Consider the following 16,699-nt stretch of genomic DNA (forward strand, 5'->3'; position numbering starts at 1 on the left):
TTCAGCCTCTGAAAGCCTTTGAAGGAGATACAAATAGTTTCTGGTTTGGGGCTGTTATAAATAAATGTGCTGTGAACATTCCTGTGTAAGTTCTTGCATAAAAATAAGTCTTCATTTCTCTGGGATGTATGTCCAGCAGTGCAATTATGGGTCGTATGGTAAGTCCATTTTTAGTTTTGAAAGAATTGCCAAGTATTTTCCAGAGTGCTTGTACCAAATTACATTCTTACCAAAAAACATATGAATGGCCCAGTTTCTCCTCAGAACTGTTTCTCATTTTAACCATTCTGGTAGATGGGATGTATCATTGCAGTGTTAATTTTCATTTCTCTAACGGCTATTGATACTGAATACTTTTGGTGTTTATTTCCCATCCATGTGTCTTTTTCAGTGAAACGTCTATGCACTTATTTGTCTATTATCCAGTCAGATTTGTTTTTAATGCTGAGTTTTGAGGGTTCTTCCTATATCCTCGATGCAAAACAGTTGTCCAGTGTGTGACTCAATTGCAGTGTCTCCCAGTCACCATGGTTCTTTCCATCTCTCTCTGTTGATGAAGCCCACTCTATCAGTTTTTCCTCTCATGAGTTACGTTTTTGGTGACAAGTCTAAGAACCCTTTCCCTATGCTTGGGTCCTAAAGATTTTCTCCTCTATTCTTTTCTAGAAGTTTATAGATTTACATATTAGATTTAAGTCTGTGATACATTTTGAGTTTAATTTCTGTACAAGGCCTGGGGTTTTCAGTTGGGCTCTATTTTTTTTCCCCGTGGATTTCACTGGCTAAAGTTGCTCCAACACCAATTGCCGAAAAGACTATCCCTGCTCCACTGAATTGTTTTTGCTCATTTTTAAGATAATAATTGGGGATATTTGTGTGCATCCGTTTCTGGGTTTTCTGTTCTGCTCCAATGATCTCTGGGTCTGCTCCTCCAGTGAGAACTGGACATGGAACAACAGACTGGTTCCAAATTGGGAAAGGAGTACATCAAGGCTGTATATTGTCACCCTGTGTATTTAACTTATATGCAGAATACATCATGAGAAACATGGGGCTGGATGAAACACAAGCTGGAATCAAGATTGCCGGGAGAAATATCAATAACCTCAGATTTGCAGATGACACATGGCACCCCATTCCAGTACTCTTGCCTGGAAAATCCCATGGATGGAGGAGCCTGGTAGGCTGCAGTCCGTGGGGTCGCTAAGAGTTGGACATGACTGAGCGACTTCATTTTCACTTTTCAATTTTCATGCATTGGAGGAGGAAATGGCAACCCACTCCAGTGTTCTTGCCTGGAGAGTCCCAGGGACGGGGGAGCCTGGTGGGCTGCCGTCTATGGGGTCACACAGAGTCGGACACGACTGAAGTGACTTAGCAGCAGTAGCAGTAGCAGCCACCCTTATGGCAGAGTGAAGAAGAACTAAAGAGCCTCTTGATGAAAGTGAAAGAGGAGAGTGAAAAAGTTGGCTTAAAGTTCAACATTCAGAAAAGTAAGATCATGGCATCTGGTCCCATCACTTCATGGCAAATAGATGGGGAGACAGTGGAAACAGCGTCAGACTTTAATTTTTTGGGCTCCAGAATCACTGCAGATGGTGTCTGCAGCCATGAAATTAAAAGACGCTTGCTCTTTGGAAGGAAAATATATTAAATAGACAGCATATTAAAAAACAGAGACATTACTTTGCCGTCTAGACAAGGCTATTGTTTTTCCCGTGGTCATGTATGGATGTGAGAGTTGGACTATAAAGAAAGCTGAGCACCAAAGAATTGATGCTTTTGAACTGTGGTGTTAGAGAAGACTCTTGAGAGTCCCTTGGACTGCAGGGAGATCCAACCAGTCCATTCTGAAGGAGATCAGTCCTGGGTGTTCTTTGGAAAGACTGATGTTCAAGCTGAAACTCCAATCCTTTGGCCACCTGATGCAAAAAACTGACTCATTTGGAAAAGACCCTGATGCTGGGAAAGATTGAGGGCAGGAGGAGAAGGGGACGACAGAGGATAAGATGGTTGGACAGCATCACTGACTCCGTGGACATGAGTTTGGGTGGACTCTGGGAGCTGGTTGGTGATGGACAGGGAGGCCTGGCGTGCTGTGGTCCGTGGGGTCGCAGAGAGCCGGACTCGCCTGCGTGCCTGAGCTGGCTGGCCGCCCCTCTGCCTGTATCCCTCTGTCGTGGTTTCTGCAGCTATAGATTAAACCTTAATTTTGGGAAAAGTGATTCCTCTCACTTTGTTTTCTGTTTCAAAACTATTCTGGTTATTTTAGGGCTTTCATCTTTTCCTGTTAGTTTTAGAATAAGCTTGTCTATATCTACAAATAAACTCACTGAGATTTTTGGTAGGAATTGTGTTGAACCAAGAGATCGATTGAAGGAGAGTTAGCATCTTTATTTTGCTGTCTTCCAATCCATGAATGTGGTAGATTTCTCCAAGTATTTAGATTCCCTTTGATATCTTCCATTAATATTTATAGTTTTCATCATACAGATTCTCTGCATTTAGTTTTACTAGGATTTATACCTAAGTGTTTCTTTCTTTTTTTTTGAAGCAATAAAAATTGTATTCCATTTAAAAATTTTGATTTCCACTTTAGAAATTCAGAAATGTGATTTATTTTAAAAATATTTTTATTTTTTTGTTGTGCTGGGTGTTTGTTGAGACGTGTGGGATCTAGTTCCCTGACCAAGAATCAAACCCAGGCCCCGTGCATTGGGAGTGTGGAGTCTTAGCCACAGGACCACCGAGGAGGTCCCTGCAATTGATTTTTGAGTTGATTGCATACCCTGTGACCTTTCTAAACTCAGTTATTAGTTCCAGGAGCTTTTTTGATAGGTTTCTTACAGTTTTCTGTGTAGACAGTCATACTTTCTCTAAAAAGACCATTTTATTTCTTTCTCTTCTGTTTTCGACCTTTATTTTCTTACCGTATCTTAGTGGCAAGAATGTTCAATACTACATCAAATAAGATTGCCGCGAGCAGGCTGACTTGCTTTGTTTTCCATCTTAGAGAGAAGGCATTTCATCTTCCACCTTTAAGCACGATGTGAAGTCCTCATAGACGTGGTTTATGAGGTTGAAGAAGTTCCTCTCTGGTTGAAGTGTACTCAGCCAGAATTCGGTTTTCATCGTGAATGTGTGTTGAATTTTGTTGAGTGACTTTTTGTGCATCAGTTGATGTGATCTTGGAGTTTTCTTCTTTGTGCTGTCGATATGTATTACTTTGATTGATTGTTTAAAAGTATTTGCATATTTATTCGGCATCATGGAGCGTTAGCGGGGCACTTGGCTCTTCATCGCCTTGTGTGGGGCCTTCCTGGCAGTGTGCAGACTCCGTGTGGCACACAGGCTCTGTAGCTGTGGCCCTCGGGATTAGTTGCTTCATGGCGAGTGGGGTCTTAGTTCTCCCACCAGTGATCGAAACCACATCCCCTGCATTGCAAGGTGGATTCCTAACCACTGGATCACCAAGGAAGTTCCAACATTGGTTGATTTTTAGAATATTGAACTCGCTTTGCATGCCTCAAATAATCCCACTTGGTTTTGGTGTACTATATTTTTATACACTGCTGGATTTAATTTCTGCAAATATTGAAGATTTTTGTGCCTGAAGTTGATAAGAGATGTTGATCTATAGTGGGTTTGTTTGTGTGTATATATGTGTGTGTGTACTATTATGTTCTGGTTTTGGTATTTAAGATAATACTGACCTTATAAAATATGTTGATTAGAACACCACCTTCTGTTTTCTGGTAGACATTGTATAAGGTAGGTGGTAATTCTTTAAAAAACAATGTTGAACTATAATTTACATATTATATTAGTTTTAGGGTTACAAGATAATGGTTTCATATACGCAATTAAAAAAAAAGTTTGCTAAAATTTCTCCCGTGAGACAAAATGGGCTTGTATATTTCTTCTTCCAGAGCTTTTTAATGACACATTCAGTTGGGTTAATAGTTACTGGATAATTCAGATGATCTATCTCATTGTGGCTAAGTTTTGGTAGTTTGTGGTTTTCAAGGAATTGGCCTATTTCATCTAAGTTGTTGAATTTATGAAAGTAAAACTGCTCATTGTATTTCCTTGTTGAATGACAGATACATTGTGACATCCTCTTTTGTTTACTGATACTGATAATTCATGTCTTCTGTCTTTTTATCTGTGTTAGTCTTGCTAGCGATTTATCCATTTTATTGATTTTAAAAGAGCCAACATTGTTTTATTTTCCTGCTTTCAATTTTGTTGATTTCTGCTCTTATCTTTATTATTTCCTTTGGGATGTATTCTCATTTCAGCCTTCCAGCTGTCTTATATTCTTCTTCCCTTTAACATCGGCTAGTCAATGGCAACCCACTACAGTGTTCTTGCCTGGAGATCCCAGGGACGGGGGAGCCTGGTGGGCTGCCGTCTGTGGGGTCGCACAGAGTCGGACACAACTGAGTGACTTCACTTTCACTTTTCACTTTCATGCATTGGAGAAGGAAATGGCAACCCACTCCAGTGTTCTTGCCTGGAGATCCCAGGGACGGGGGAGCCTGGTGGGCTGCCGTCTATGGGGCCGCACAGAGTCGGACGCGACTGAAGCGACTTAGCAGCAGCAGCTGCAGCAGTCTTTCCCTTCTTCTAGTTTATGTTAATAGTCCGTCTTTTTAGTAAATTTCTGAAAACTAACATAAACCCTCTCTTGGTATAAAAAAAATGAATAAAAAGCTATGCAGAGGTAAAGGGAGATTCTCTGCTGTCTAACCCTCGCCTGCTGGGACAAACCTTGGCTACACTCTTGGTTTCATCGTGTCGAGCCAGGGTCCCTCTGCGATTGTCAACGTCTCACGTCAGCTCAGGAAGAGGCTTATGATACACTGTTGATGTTGTTATTGTTATTAAATTAATCCTGAGGCTGAAATTGGTGCTCCTCAAGAAGTGGTTTCCGCACTTGGAGTTTTCCTTGGCAGTTTTGTGCGGCTGGCTTGGTGATTTTTGCCGTTTATACCCGGCCACCTTCCCTGGACCGCACACAAACAAATAGCCCGGGACAGAGCCCTGTTCTTCTTCGGGCCGTGCGTGTGGCCGCCTCACTGCGTCTCTGATGCTGGTGTGTCTGTGACTCGGGTCTCTGGGCTGCTCCCCCCCTGGATGGGCAGCAACTATTCCTAATTCTAACTGGATTCTGTGCTGGTCAACATTCTTTCAGTTAATCCTCACGAGAAACTCAGAGGCAGTTGTTATTCTGCTCGCTTTATAAGGGAGAAGGCAGGCCTATCCAGGGGTCAGGTGTCCTTCTCAAAGCAACTGACCTCACAGAACCCAGACTCCGGTGCTGGAATCCGTAGGTTCACGCTTGGGAGCTGAGCTTCCTCGGTTGAACATCCTCGGCAAGTTACCCAAGTCTCCTAAGCCCCCTGTGAAAAACAGGAACAAACATGGCTGTGGTTGCTATGGGGATTGGATGTCACGGTCCATATTACATGTCCAGCCCAGTGTGTGTTCCAGCGAGATTTCTCAACGACTGTGGCTCTCAGTGTCATTGTTATTATTATTATTTCACTTAATAAGTGGGAGAGCTGGCCTACAGACTGAGGGCTCTCTGACCCTCAAGTATGTGCTCTTGGCCACATGTTAGACCCGGCGACCAGAGCCAAATGGCCCATGAGAGGCGGGGTCGCTTACTCTGTAGTTGAGAGGACGTCACGCGTGGCTCTGCGTTCCAGTGTCACCGTCTCACTGAGTGACCTTGAATTATTTAGCCTGTTTCAGTGTCCATTTTTCACATTCAAACAGAGCTAATGCTGGGGCTTCCTTGGTGGCCCAGTGGTTCAGACTCCATGCTGCCAGTGGAGTTGGCAGGAGAGCAGTTAACCCGGTTTTCAGGTTCAATCCCTGGTCAGGAGGCTAGACCCCACACGCCACAGCTAAAGATCCCACACGCCGCAACCAAGGCCCAGAAGAGGTAAATAAATATTTTAAAAGAGTAAAGCTAATACCTCTAAGAGCTGTGAAAATTGAAAAAGACTTTGGATTTAAAGGGTCTTGCATGGTCTCTGGCCCAATTAGGTGCTTTATATTATCATTAGATTATAAGTAAATATTGTTATTTATAGGCAAATAATGGATGCATGCTCAGTCGCTTGAGTCGTTTCCGACTCTTTGTGACTCCATGAACTGCAGCCCGCCAGGCTCCTCTATTCATGGAATTCTCCAGGGAAGAATACTGGGGTGGGTTGCCATGCTTCCCCAAAGTGGGCTCTTCCCAACCCAGGAATCGAACCCAAGTCTCCTGCATTGCAGGAGGATTCTTTACTGCTAAGCCCCTGGGGAAGCCCAGGCAAATAAGTGTAATAGTAACCAGTAAACTCGTTACTCATGTAGAAGTATAAATAAACAATTATTTTCATAAATCAAAGCTGGCTGTTTATAGAAAACAATCATAGCAGGTGGCCTCTGGAATACCTTTGGCCTTACAGGGTTAGGAGTTTTGTAATAAGTTCGCTTTTCTTCCTGGAGGACTGAAATATTGAATAAGCGACACAGAATGTCCACCCACAGTTTAAACCTCACTGCCCCAGACAGACGAGTGTGCCCTGGACCGGTTACAGCGTCAACTAATCCCAGACAGGCTGTCCACCTCAGGCCATCATTTCATGCTTCTGGCCGCCTTGCTGAGCCCGAAGCCCTCGTGGTGGGGGCTGGTGATCAATTACACTAGAGAGGGTCTGGGCGGGGCAGGTTCCTAGGATTTAGTCGGATGTGGAGTGAGTCATAGCTTCACCACTCGGGAGGAAGATAGCTTAAGTCTCAGTCAAACAGGTTTTCATCTGGAATGTGGGAATAATGAGTCGTGTGTGTGTGTGTGTTTCAATGATAGGAAATGCAAGGAAAGCACTTAACCCAGTTTTCAGCGTCTGTACCCCCTTCTCCGTAGGTCAAGGCTGAGACTCGGATGACATGAGTTTTATTTTCAGCCCTGTTGAGGACTGTGTGTTCAGCATATCACTGAGTTTTTCTGGGTTTCATTTTTCTCATTCTGGAAAATGGCATGAAACCCTCCTATTAGGTAGAGTTATAATGCAAGGTTAGAATAAAACTGGAATCAGCAAACTTTTTGTGCCAAAGACCAGATAGTAAATATTTGGGGCTACCAGGCCACAATGGCCTCTGCTGAAGATTGTTTCTTGTTTGTTTTTTACAGCCCTTTAAACATGTAAAATTCACCCATTGCTGGGTCACAGACTGTAATTGATGGGCTTCCCTGGTGGCTCAGAGATAAAGAATCCTCCTGCAATGCAGGAGCCACAGGAGATGTGAGTTTGATCCCTGGGTTGGGAAGATCCCCTGGAGGAGGAAATGGCAACCCACTCCAGCGTTCTTGCCTGGAGAATCCCATGGACAGAGGAGTCTGGTGGGCTACAGTCCATGGGATCTCGCAGAGTCAGACCCAACTGAAGTGACTTCGCACGCACTCACTGACTGTGATTTGCAGAGCCCTTGTATGAATGCTAGAATATTAGCTCTGGAAGAGGTCTTACCCAACAGCCTCGCTGGATGGCATGCCCTTGGAGGTAGCCCTGAATAATTAACTAGTGACCTTTTCTGTTGCTTCATTCTTTACAAAAGGAAGGGTCTGAACAATTGCAAAGGATTTTTCACTGTTTATATTAGTCACATGTTTCAAATAATATTTGCCTTTATTTCAAAGTTCCGTTGGGATTAGTACAAGCCGTTGGTGACAACTAAAGAAAAAGAGCTTCGGAGGCTTTAAGAGTGAGAAGTCAGATTTCTCAGAAAATTTAATTCCTCTGGAAGGTGTTTCTGAAGAAAAATTCTCTGCTTAGAGACACAGGATTTATAAAAGCATCACCTCTGTGTGTGTGTGTGTGTGTGTTCGTCTTTATTCCTGCCTCTCAGTCCGGGTTTTAAATTAATTTAGAAAAACCTTAGTTTGTGTTTTCTATTCATTTCAGAAGGATTGCCACTGAAGCCTTAGATTGGCGTGGTATCTGCGTTTATGTTCCCACATTTTCGTTATTGTTTTATTTAGTTTCAGTAGGAGGGGTAGAATTATACACGGTAACCCACGAGGCTCCTCTGTCCATGGGATTCTCCAGGCAAGAATACTGGAGTGGGTTGCCACGCCATCCTCCAGGGGATCTTTCTGACTCAAGGATTGAACCCAGGTCTCCGAAATTGCAGGTGGATTCTTTACCGCTAGTACTACCTGGGGAGCCTGTAGCCGTGTGTGTGTGTGTGTGTGTGTGTGTGTGTACTGTTAGGGGAATAATTGGGCTATTCCAGTAAGCCCCTGTGTAAGTAATTATATTATATATAATTATTTTATATAATGTATATGTATGTTATTACATATAATGTAGTTTATATATTGCATATTTATATTTTTAATGTATGCCAGTCATTCTGCTAGTAAGCATTTTGCTTAGAACATCTCCTTTAGCAGCCACTCTTATTCTATGAGGAAGTGTACTAATATCTTCGTAATAAAGAAGAAATTGAAGTGCAGAGACTGTGATTTCTAAGAACATCTGTTTGTTCCAGTTCCCACACTATTAACCTGTTTATGCTGCTTTATTTTACTCATGAGCTTTCACCTTATTTTTAAGGAGAACTCTCTCCAGTCTCGTAGGATTTGGGAAGGTCACATTCAATTAAATATCTCATGTTTTTCCTTTCTCTTTTGCAGGCCACCGCGGGATTTAGACTCCAAAGCTTGCATTTCTATTGGAAATCAGGTGAGAAAAGTCGTGTCTGCCCGTTAACGTCCTGACCCTTCCATATGTCTGCTTTGCCACTGGCCAGTGGGAAAAAATGAATTTTCCATAACATGCTGTCAGGGGTTGTTGGGTCAATAACGTCTGAATGTAAACAGAAGTGGTCTGTGGAGCAGTTGCTATTTTAAATGTCAAATTGGGATCGGGCTGTTGTGGTTCTGATGGGAGGTCTCTGAGGCGAAGAGATGGTTTGTTTTGGGCCACGCTCTGCCAAGTCCAGGCCTAGAGCTAGCCGCCAGGAGTCAGCAGGTGGACCTGAGGGTCATCGAGGGGCGGAGCTGAAGACCCGCTGTGTGGGGCAGCGCTCCCTGCGCCGTTCGGCGCCTGAGCTGGAACTGGACCTCTGTATTGCCCGGGACAAAGGGGGGCCCACAGTGGGCGTCTGCACATCTCCCGGGCACTTCTTGCTTTCAGTGGCTGCTGGGCAAAGCTTCTAGACCAGAAGGTTCTGGACCAGAAAGGACCCTTGGACTGCTCAGAGGAACCAGAGGGAGGACAGGGTAGCCTGTGTCTGGTTTCTTTCCTTTTTTCCTATTGCTGAGCGCTAAAGAATGGATGCTTCTGAACCATGGTGCTGGAGAAGACTCTTGAGAGTCCCTGGGACTGCAAGCAGATCCAGCCAGTCCATCCTAAAGGCGATCAGTCCTGAATGTTCATTGGCAGGACTGATGTTGAAGCTGAAGCTCCAATACTTTGGCCACCTCATGCAAAGAGTTGACTCACTGGAAAAACCCTGATGCTGGGAGGGATTGGGGGCAGGAGGAGAAGGGGACGACAGAGGATGAGATGGTTGCATGGCATCACCAACTCGATGGACATGAGTTTGAGTGAACTCCGGGAGTTGGTGATGGACAGGGAGGCCTGGCGTGCTGTGGTCCACGGGGTCGCAGAGCCGGACGCGACTGAGCGACTGCACTGAGCTGAACTTCCTATCGAACTCTCGCTTTTGTCTCCTGCAGAACTTTGAGGTGAAGGCAGATGACCTGGAGCCCATCGTGGAGCTGGGCCGGGGGGCGTACGGGGTGGTGGAGAAGATGCGGCATGTGCCCAGCGAGCAGATCATGGCGGTGAAGGTAGTGTTCGCGCTCCCCAGACGTTTTCCGGTCCTGGTGCATATGTTTGTCCCTCCCAGCTGCAAATGGGCTCCTTTCACAGAATCAAGACTATGAGGTCTCACTCTATGGGGTGAGACAGAAAATCCTATTTGTGGCGAACGATATTTCCCTCCAAATATGTCAAAAATGCCTCCTTGGTATGAGTAGCAGCAACTGGGTCTTTTTGAACTGCTGAATCCTACCCCCTCTTTTTAGTTGTTTTATGCAGCCACCACATCGTGCTTCCCCGGTGGCTCGCACTTGCGATGCAGGAGACGTGGGTTTGATCCCTGGGTTGGGAAAATCCCCTAGAGAACGAAATGGCTACTCATGCCAATATTCTTGCCTGGAGAATTCCACAGACAGAGGAGCCTGGTGGGCTCTACAGCCCATGGGGTCACAAGAGCCAGACATGACTTAGTGACTAAACCACCACGACCACCAGCGACATCATCACACGTAAAAGAAGCAACAGTACTTCCTCAGTGTCATCCACCACCAGGTCCGAATGAACGTCACCTTGATCGTTTTGTTGTTTTTTCTCCCGTTGGTTTTTCAAATAGGAATCCAGATGCGAGCTTGCACATGGCTTTTGGTTTTCTGTCTCATGAGTCTCTTTTTAAGCTTTATTCTGTTGCTTTTAAAGAATCTGTCCCTGAAAATCAGGAAACCCAAACTGAGAGACAAAATTGCCTCTATTTGTGGAAACAGAGGAGGGTAAAGTCATCTTGAGCGAATTTGCCTAGTTTTGGAGCTATAAAAAGAAATTTAGAATCATCGCATATTTCTTGAGTAGATGTTGGGAGGACCTTGGAGCGGGCCCAGTGTGTTAATTCTAGATGGGTTGTCAGGCATGTGGATGGTCAGATGACCTGGATTCCTTTTATTTTTTGGAGAATGCTGACATCTTTCCCTTACCTTGTAGATTTTCCAGTTTCATCTCCTGCAGACTCTCTGCTCCGCAGGCAAAAAATGTGAAAGCCTCGTGATACTATATTGTCATTTAATGACACAGTCGTGTTGCCTGTGAGGCTGCGCTGACTGGTGTGGTTAGTCTCTCTTCTCTTAGAAGAGAGAGACATGAACTGTGTCTCCATTTCAGTTCAACTCCTCCTTATCCCATTCCTCAATCAACTAACTCTTCTGCAGTTTCTGTTTAGGGTCCATATATTTTTACCTGTTCATAAAGAGGGAATTTCGGCTTTTTTTTTTCCCTTGTATGAGCCCAAATCAGCCCCACATCAATGAATACTCTGGCCTCCTTGTGCTAAACCCACATGATAAGTCAGACTGTTTTGTAACTTGGAAATGTCTTCCCAAACATTTGCACACTCTCCGCAGTAGACAATCAGTTTGCTTCTCTCCTAGGGATTATTCAGTACATCAAGTGAATAACAGTCTTCCTTACTTTTCATTTGTTACAGATAGGCATTCCTTTAGGGTAGGTATTTGAGCAGTTGTTGCTAGAAGCTATGCTGTGAATTTTCCTACTGTTCTCGGGAGGGGATCCTTTGGGGTCCCTGCCTTGTCGACAGACCCATCCTCAGGACAGTAACCATCCATTTTCCGTGCATTCCGATCAGCGGATCCGGGCCACGGTAAACAGCCAAGAGCAGAAGCGGCTCCTGATGGATCTGGATATCTCCATGAGGACCGTGGACTGTCCCTTCACGGTCACCTTTTACGGCGCACTCTTCCGTGAGGTAGGTGGTAGTGCCTTCAAAGCTGCAAGGCAGGCGGTAACTGAAAAAGACGCTTCCCGGATCTCGCAAACACCTGCAGTCACAGGGCGCTTCCTTGTCCGACTTGTCTTCTGTAGAGAGTTTCATGCTCGTGAAATGTTGGTGCAGTTAGCTGGAAACCATAATATTTTCCAGTGTGTTTAGCCCTTTCAAAATGCTGGGGTTCCCTTTCTCCTTCCTGTTCTGGTTTGTCTCTTTTGGCAGAACGGTCTCTATCAACTTGTAGATGGATTTGTATCAATCCCTTGAAATCGCAAATACTCTGGTCTTTTGGCCACTTGATGAGCTCCAGGCAGCCTTGTGCAGTGGATTGGCCTCATATTTGCTTCTTTTTTCTAATTCTGCTTTTCACTTTACGACAGTATGAATTCTCATCCCGTCCCCTTTCTAAAAACTTTTTATTAGGGTATACTTGATTTGCATGTTGTTAGTTTCTGCTGTACAGCACCATGAATCAGCCCTGTGTATATGTGCTCACGCGTTTAAAGGTATTTCCCTGTACAGCCCATTACAGAGTGTTTGAGTAGAGTTTCCTGTGCTGTACACAGGTCCTCATTGTTAGCTGTTTTCATCTCCCTCTTATAACCAGCTTTAAATGATAAACTGTGGCCAGTGGTCAGTGCGGGAAGTCAGGCATAGAGTTGGTATCTGGTCATAACTCCCAGAGCAGGGGTCCCCCACCTCCCGGATTTAATGCCCGATGTTCCGAGGTGGAGCTGATGTAATAATAATAGAAGCAAAGTGCACGATAAATGTAATGCACTTGAATCAGCCTGAAATCATGCCCCCCACCCCCGCCCCGCTCTGGTCCATGGATAAATTATCTTCCACAGAATTGGTCCCTGAAGCCAAAAAGCCTGGAGACTGCTGTCTTAGATAACAGTAATGGTAAAGGCTTGGGTTTCTGGCATCCTATAGCTTGTGGGTGTTAGCATTTAGAACCTAGTTTTCATTAAGGAGTGGGTGATCACAGGCATATCTGTTTGGCTGTCTGCTGGCTTGCTTTTTGGAGGTAATATTGCCCATTTATAAATTTCACTGAGATCTCGAAGGACACTGCATTTCCTCCAAAAGCTCACACAGGGAGTGGCCTGTTCCTCCTGACAGATGCTAACTGCTTCCTCCTCTCATCTTTCCATCCTCTCTGACTGTCTCCAAACCAACCGGCCTCCAGGGGGATGTCTGGATCTGCATGGAGCTCATGGACACGTCCCTAGATAAATTCTACAAACAAGTGATCGATAAAGGCCAAACAATTCCAGAGGACATCTTAGGGAAAATAGCAGTTTCTGTGAGTACATCGCGAGCCCCAGCTCCGTCCAAGGAGTGCGGGGAGGTCTGGGCCTCGTGTGTCTCTGTTCTGTCTGTACTGGGAAGCACCGCCTGGACCGGAGTGCCCATCCCGTCTGTGTGTGTTGATTGCACGAGTGTGTAACTGGATGGATCAATGGATACTCCTCTTTCTGGGCTTGACCTACACGAGGTTCTGCTCCTGACTCGGCCTGGGAGGCTTTCAGCTGAAATGCCTCTGAGCAGCACGTTCATCGGCTAGGACCATGTTCCTGGTGTCTTTGTTCTGATACTGGTTTATTTTGATTTTCGTTTGTGGGGAGTAAATGTTTCCTTAGGATTAATAGGCGCAGAAGGGAGCAAGCAGAGGAGGAAGCTGCGCCCTTCATGGCTATTGAGGCCCAGGAGGGAGGAGAGGAAAAGATGCTGGGGTCAAGTTAGAGAATCAGAACATACCAGTGAGACTGCCTCTCTGTGCTCTGATGTCATCTCTCTGCTGGGCAGGGTCTAATTTGTACGACTTCCTGTGTGTTTTCCTGGCTAGGAAGACCACTGTTGGAGAAAATACCTCCCCTTGGGACTGTAAGCCAGGGATAATAAATGGGGATTTACTTAAGATGCAGTTGCTGTCCAGTGATGGGGGACATAAATCCACCTTGTGTTTCTCTTGCAGATTGTAAAAGCCTTAGAGCATTTGCACAGTAAGCTGTCTGTCATTCACCGAGGTAAGTGTCCATGGGGCTGCCTTGGCTGTTCCTTTTTATCAATTTTATTTCTTTCACCTGAGTTTTATTAATTTCTTTTTTCTCCCCAGTGGATAAAATTGAGTCAGGCAAGAGAACAGAGGAGGGGCTTTCCTTTGGGATTGGATAGCAAATCGTATAAGGAGCTGCTCAATATTATCTGAGGACATCAGGGGACGTGAGCTGTGGATTAGGCCTAACTTGAATGTGAACTGCCAGTTGTCAAAGAGAGCAATGGTATTACCCATTGAGAATTTTAGAGAATATGATAAAAATTCACCTAGTATTGGCCATCGCTGGAGAGCTTGTTAGAAAAGCGGAATCTTGAGTCCCAAGACCAACTGGGTCAGAACCGCCATTTTAACAAGCTCCCTGGGTAATTCTTGGGCGGTGAGGGTCTGAGAAGTTCTGGCATAAAGCTCGGCCTGTTCAGACAGCGGGAGGCAGGACAGGGTGAAAGGTTGGCTGGACTGTCTTCCTCTTCTCCCTCCTGGCTCTCTGTTGACCTGTTACCTCTTCATCCATCCACCCACCCACCCACCCACCCAGATACCCTTTCTGCCATCTGTCTTCCATGCCTTCATCCGTCCATGTATCTTGTGTAATTGTTTCCCAGCATTTATACAGCACTATATTTATACAGCGCTACAACAGATGCCCTGACAGGTATCTATGAAGAAAATATATTCTTATCCAAATCCTACACAGGAGGAGTTCTTGGTAGGGGAGTGAGGCAAGTATATGACACATGGGGGAAAAAACCCACGTGAGAAATATGAAAGTAACAACCGGGGAAGGCGCCAAGATGGCGGAGGAGTAGGACAGGGAAAACACTTTCTCCCCCACAAATTCATCAAAAGAGCATTTAAACGTCGAGTAAATTCCACAGAACAACTTCTGAATGCCGGCAGAGGACATCAGGCACCCAGAAAAGCAACCCAACTCCTCGAAAGGAGGTAGGAAAAAAATATTAAAGACAAAAAAGAGACAAAGAGGGAGGGACGGAGTTCCGTCCCGGGAAGGAGTAAAAAAAGAGAGAAGTTTCCAAACACCAGGAAACCTTCTCACTGCCGAATCCGTGCCGAGCTTTGGAAGCACAGAGGACAACATAACAGGGAGAAAAAATAAATAAACAATTAAAACTCGCAGATTGCGAGCCCTACGGTAACTCCTCCAGCGGAGAAGCAGCGCAGACGCCTGCATCCGCCATTAGCAAGCGGGCTGGGCAGGGAGGGCGCGCGGGCTGCATCGCTGAGAGTAAGAATCTGGCCTGAATACCTGAGCGCTATCTGAGCGAAATAATTTGGGCTAGCAAACCAGACTGTGGGATATCTACCATGCGAAAAGCCAGCCCTAACCTAAGACACCGCCAGCCCGCGCACGGGACAAAGGACTAAACAGAGGTAGCCGGCTGCAAACCTTCCCCCTCCGGTGACAGGCAGCCAGAGCCGGAAGGGGGCAATCACAGCCCCAGAGAGACATTATCTATAAAACTGGCTTCTTTGCTAACTAAAACTTCTTGGGGGTCTGGACGGTCAACATCTGCCTGAGAAGGTGCGCCGGTTTTACACCCAGATAACCAAGTGGGGGGGAGGCGATAAGTCGCAGCATTGGCGCTCGCCAAACACCTCATCACCTGAGCTGCTCGGACCTGGGAAGAGCACAAAACGCAGCCCCAACTGAGTCTGCGCCTCTGAGGACTACCTGAGTGCCTGAACCAGAGCGGCTTGGACCTGGGAGGTGCATGCAACCCAGGGCCAGCCTCGGATTGTTCCCGGCGGAACAACCTAGAGCCTGAGCAGTGTGGGCAGGGAGGCTACACGCGCCCGTGAGAGGGGCAGACCCAGTGTGGCTGAGGCACTGCGAGCGCACGCCAGTGTCATTTGTTTGCAGCATCCCTCCCTCCCTCCCCATAGCGCGACTGAACAAAGAGAAGAAATACAGCTCCACCCACCAGAACACCGACACAAGCTTCCCTAACCAGGAAACCTTGATAAGCCACCTCTACATACCCACACACAGCAAGGAAACACCACAATAAAGAGAACTCCACAAACTGCCAGAATACAGAAAGGACTCCCAAACTCAGCAATTTAAACAAGATGAAGAGACAGAGGAATACCCAGCAGATAAAGGAACAGGATAAATGCCCACCAAACCAAACAAAAGAGGAAGAGATAGGGAATCTACCTGATAAAGAATTCCAAATAATGATAGTGAAATTGATCCAAAATCTTGAAATTAAAATGGAATCACAGATAAATAGCCTGGAGACAAGGATTGAGAAGATGCAAGAAAGGTTTAACAAGGACCTAGAAGAAATAAAAAAGAGTCAGTATATAATGAATAATGCAATAAATGAAATTAAAAACACTCTGGAGCCAACAAATAGTAGAATAACAGAGGCAGAAGATAGGATTAGTGAATTAGAAGATAGAATGGCAGAAATAAATGAATCAGAGAGGATAAAAGAAAAACAAATTAAAAGAAATGAGGACAATCTCAGAGACCTCCAGGACAATATTAAACGCTACAACATTCGAATCATAGGGGTTCCAGAAGAAGAAGACAAAAAGAAAGACCATGAGAAAATACTTGAGGAGATAATAGTTGAAAACTTCCCTAAAGTGGGGAAGGAAATAATCACCCAAGTCCAAGAAACCCAGAGAGTCCCAAACAGGATAAACCCAAGGAGAAACACCCCAAGACACATATTAATCAAATTAACAAAGATCAAACACAAAGAACAAATATTAAAAGCAGCAAGGGAAAAACAACAAATAACACACAAGGGAATTCCCATAAGGATAACAGCTGATCTTTCAATAGAAACTCTTCAAGCCAGGAGGGAATGGCAAGACATACTTAAAATAATGAGAGAAAATAACCTACAGCCCAGATTATTGTACCCAGCAAGGATCTCATTCAAGTATGAAGGAGAAATCAAAAGCTTTTCAGACAAGCAAAAGCTGAGAGAATTCTGCACCACCAAACCAGCTCTCCAACAAATACTAAAGGATATTCTCAAGACAGGAAACACAAAA

At 45.1% G+C, this 16,699-nt stretch overlaps 1 protein-coding gene across 6 annotated transcripts in view; it reads left to right on the forward strand.

Annotated features, from left to right (window-relative positions):
• The window catches only part of MAP2K6 (mitogen-activated protein kinase kinase 6), a 150,971-nt gene that overhangs the window by 73,097 nt on the left and 61,175 nt on the right, over window positions 1–16,699 (forward strand). For all 6 annotated transcript variants that reach the window (XM_005899317.2, XM_070388994.1, XM_070388992.1 and 3 more), the window contains exons 3-7: window positions 8,699–8,747; window positions 9,746–9,859; window positions 11,464–11,583; window positions 12,797–12,913; window positions 13,586–13,637. In XM_005899317.2, the coding sequence (XP_005899379.2) occupies window positions 8,699–8,747; window positions 9,746–9,859; window positions 11,464–11,583; window positions 12,797–12,913; window positions 13,586–13,637 (452 nt within the window). The remainder of the gene's footprint in view (window positions 1–8,698; window positions 8,748–9,745; window positions 9,860–11,463; window positions 11,584–12,796; window positions 12,914–13,585; window positions 13,638–16,699) is intronic.

Source organism: Bos mutus, chromosome 19 (genome assembly GCF_027580195.1).
Source record: "Bos mutus isolate GX-2022 chromosome 19, NWIPB_WYAK_1.1, whole genome shotgun sequence".
In the NCBI taxonomy this organism is placed as follows: Eukaryota; Metazoa; Chordata; class Mammalia; order Artiodactyla; family Bovidae; genus Bos; species Bos mutus.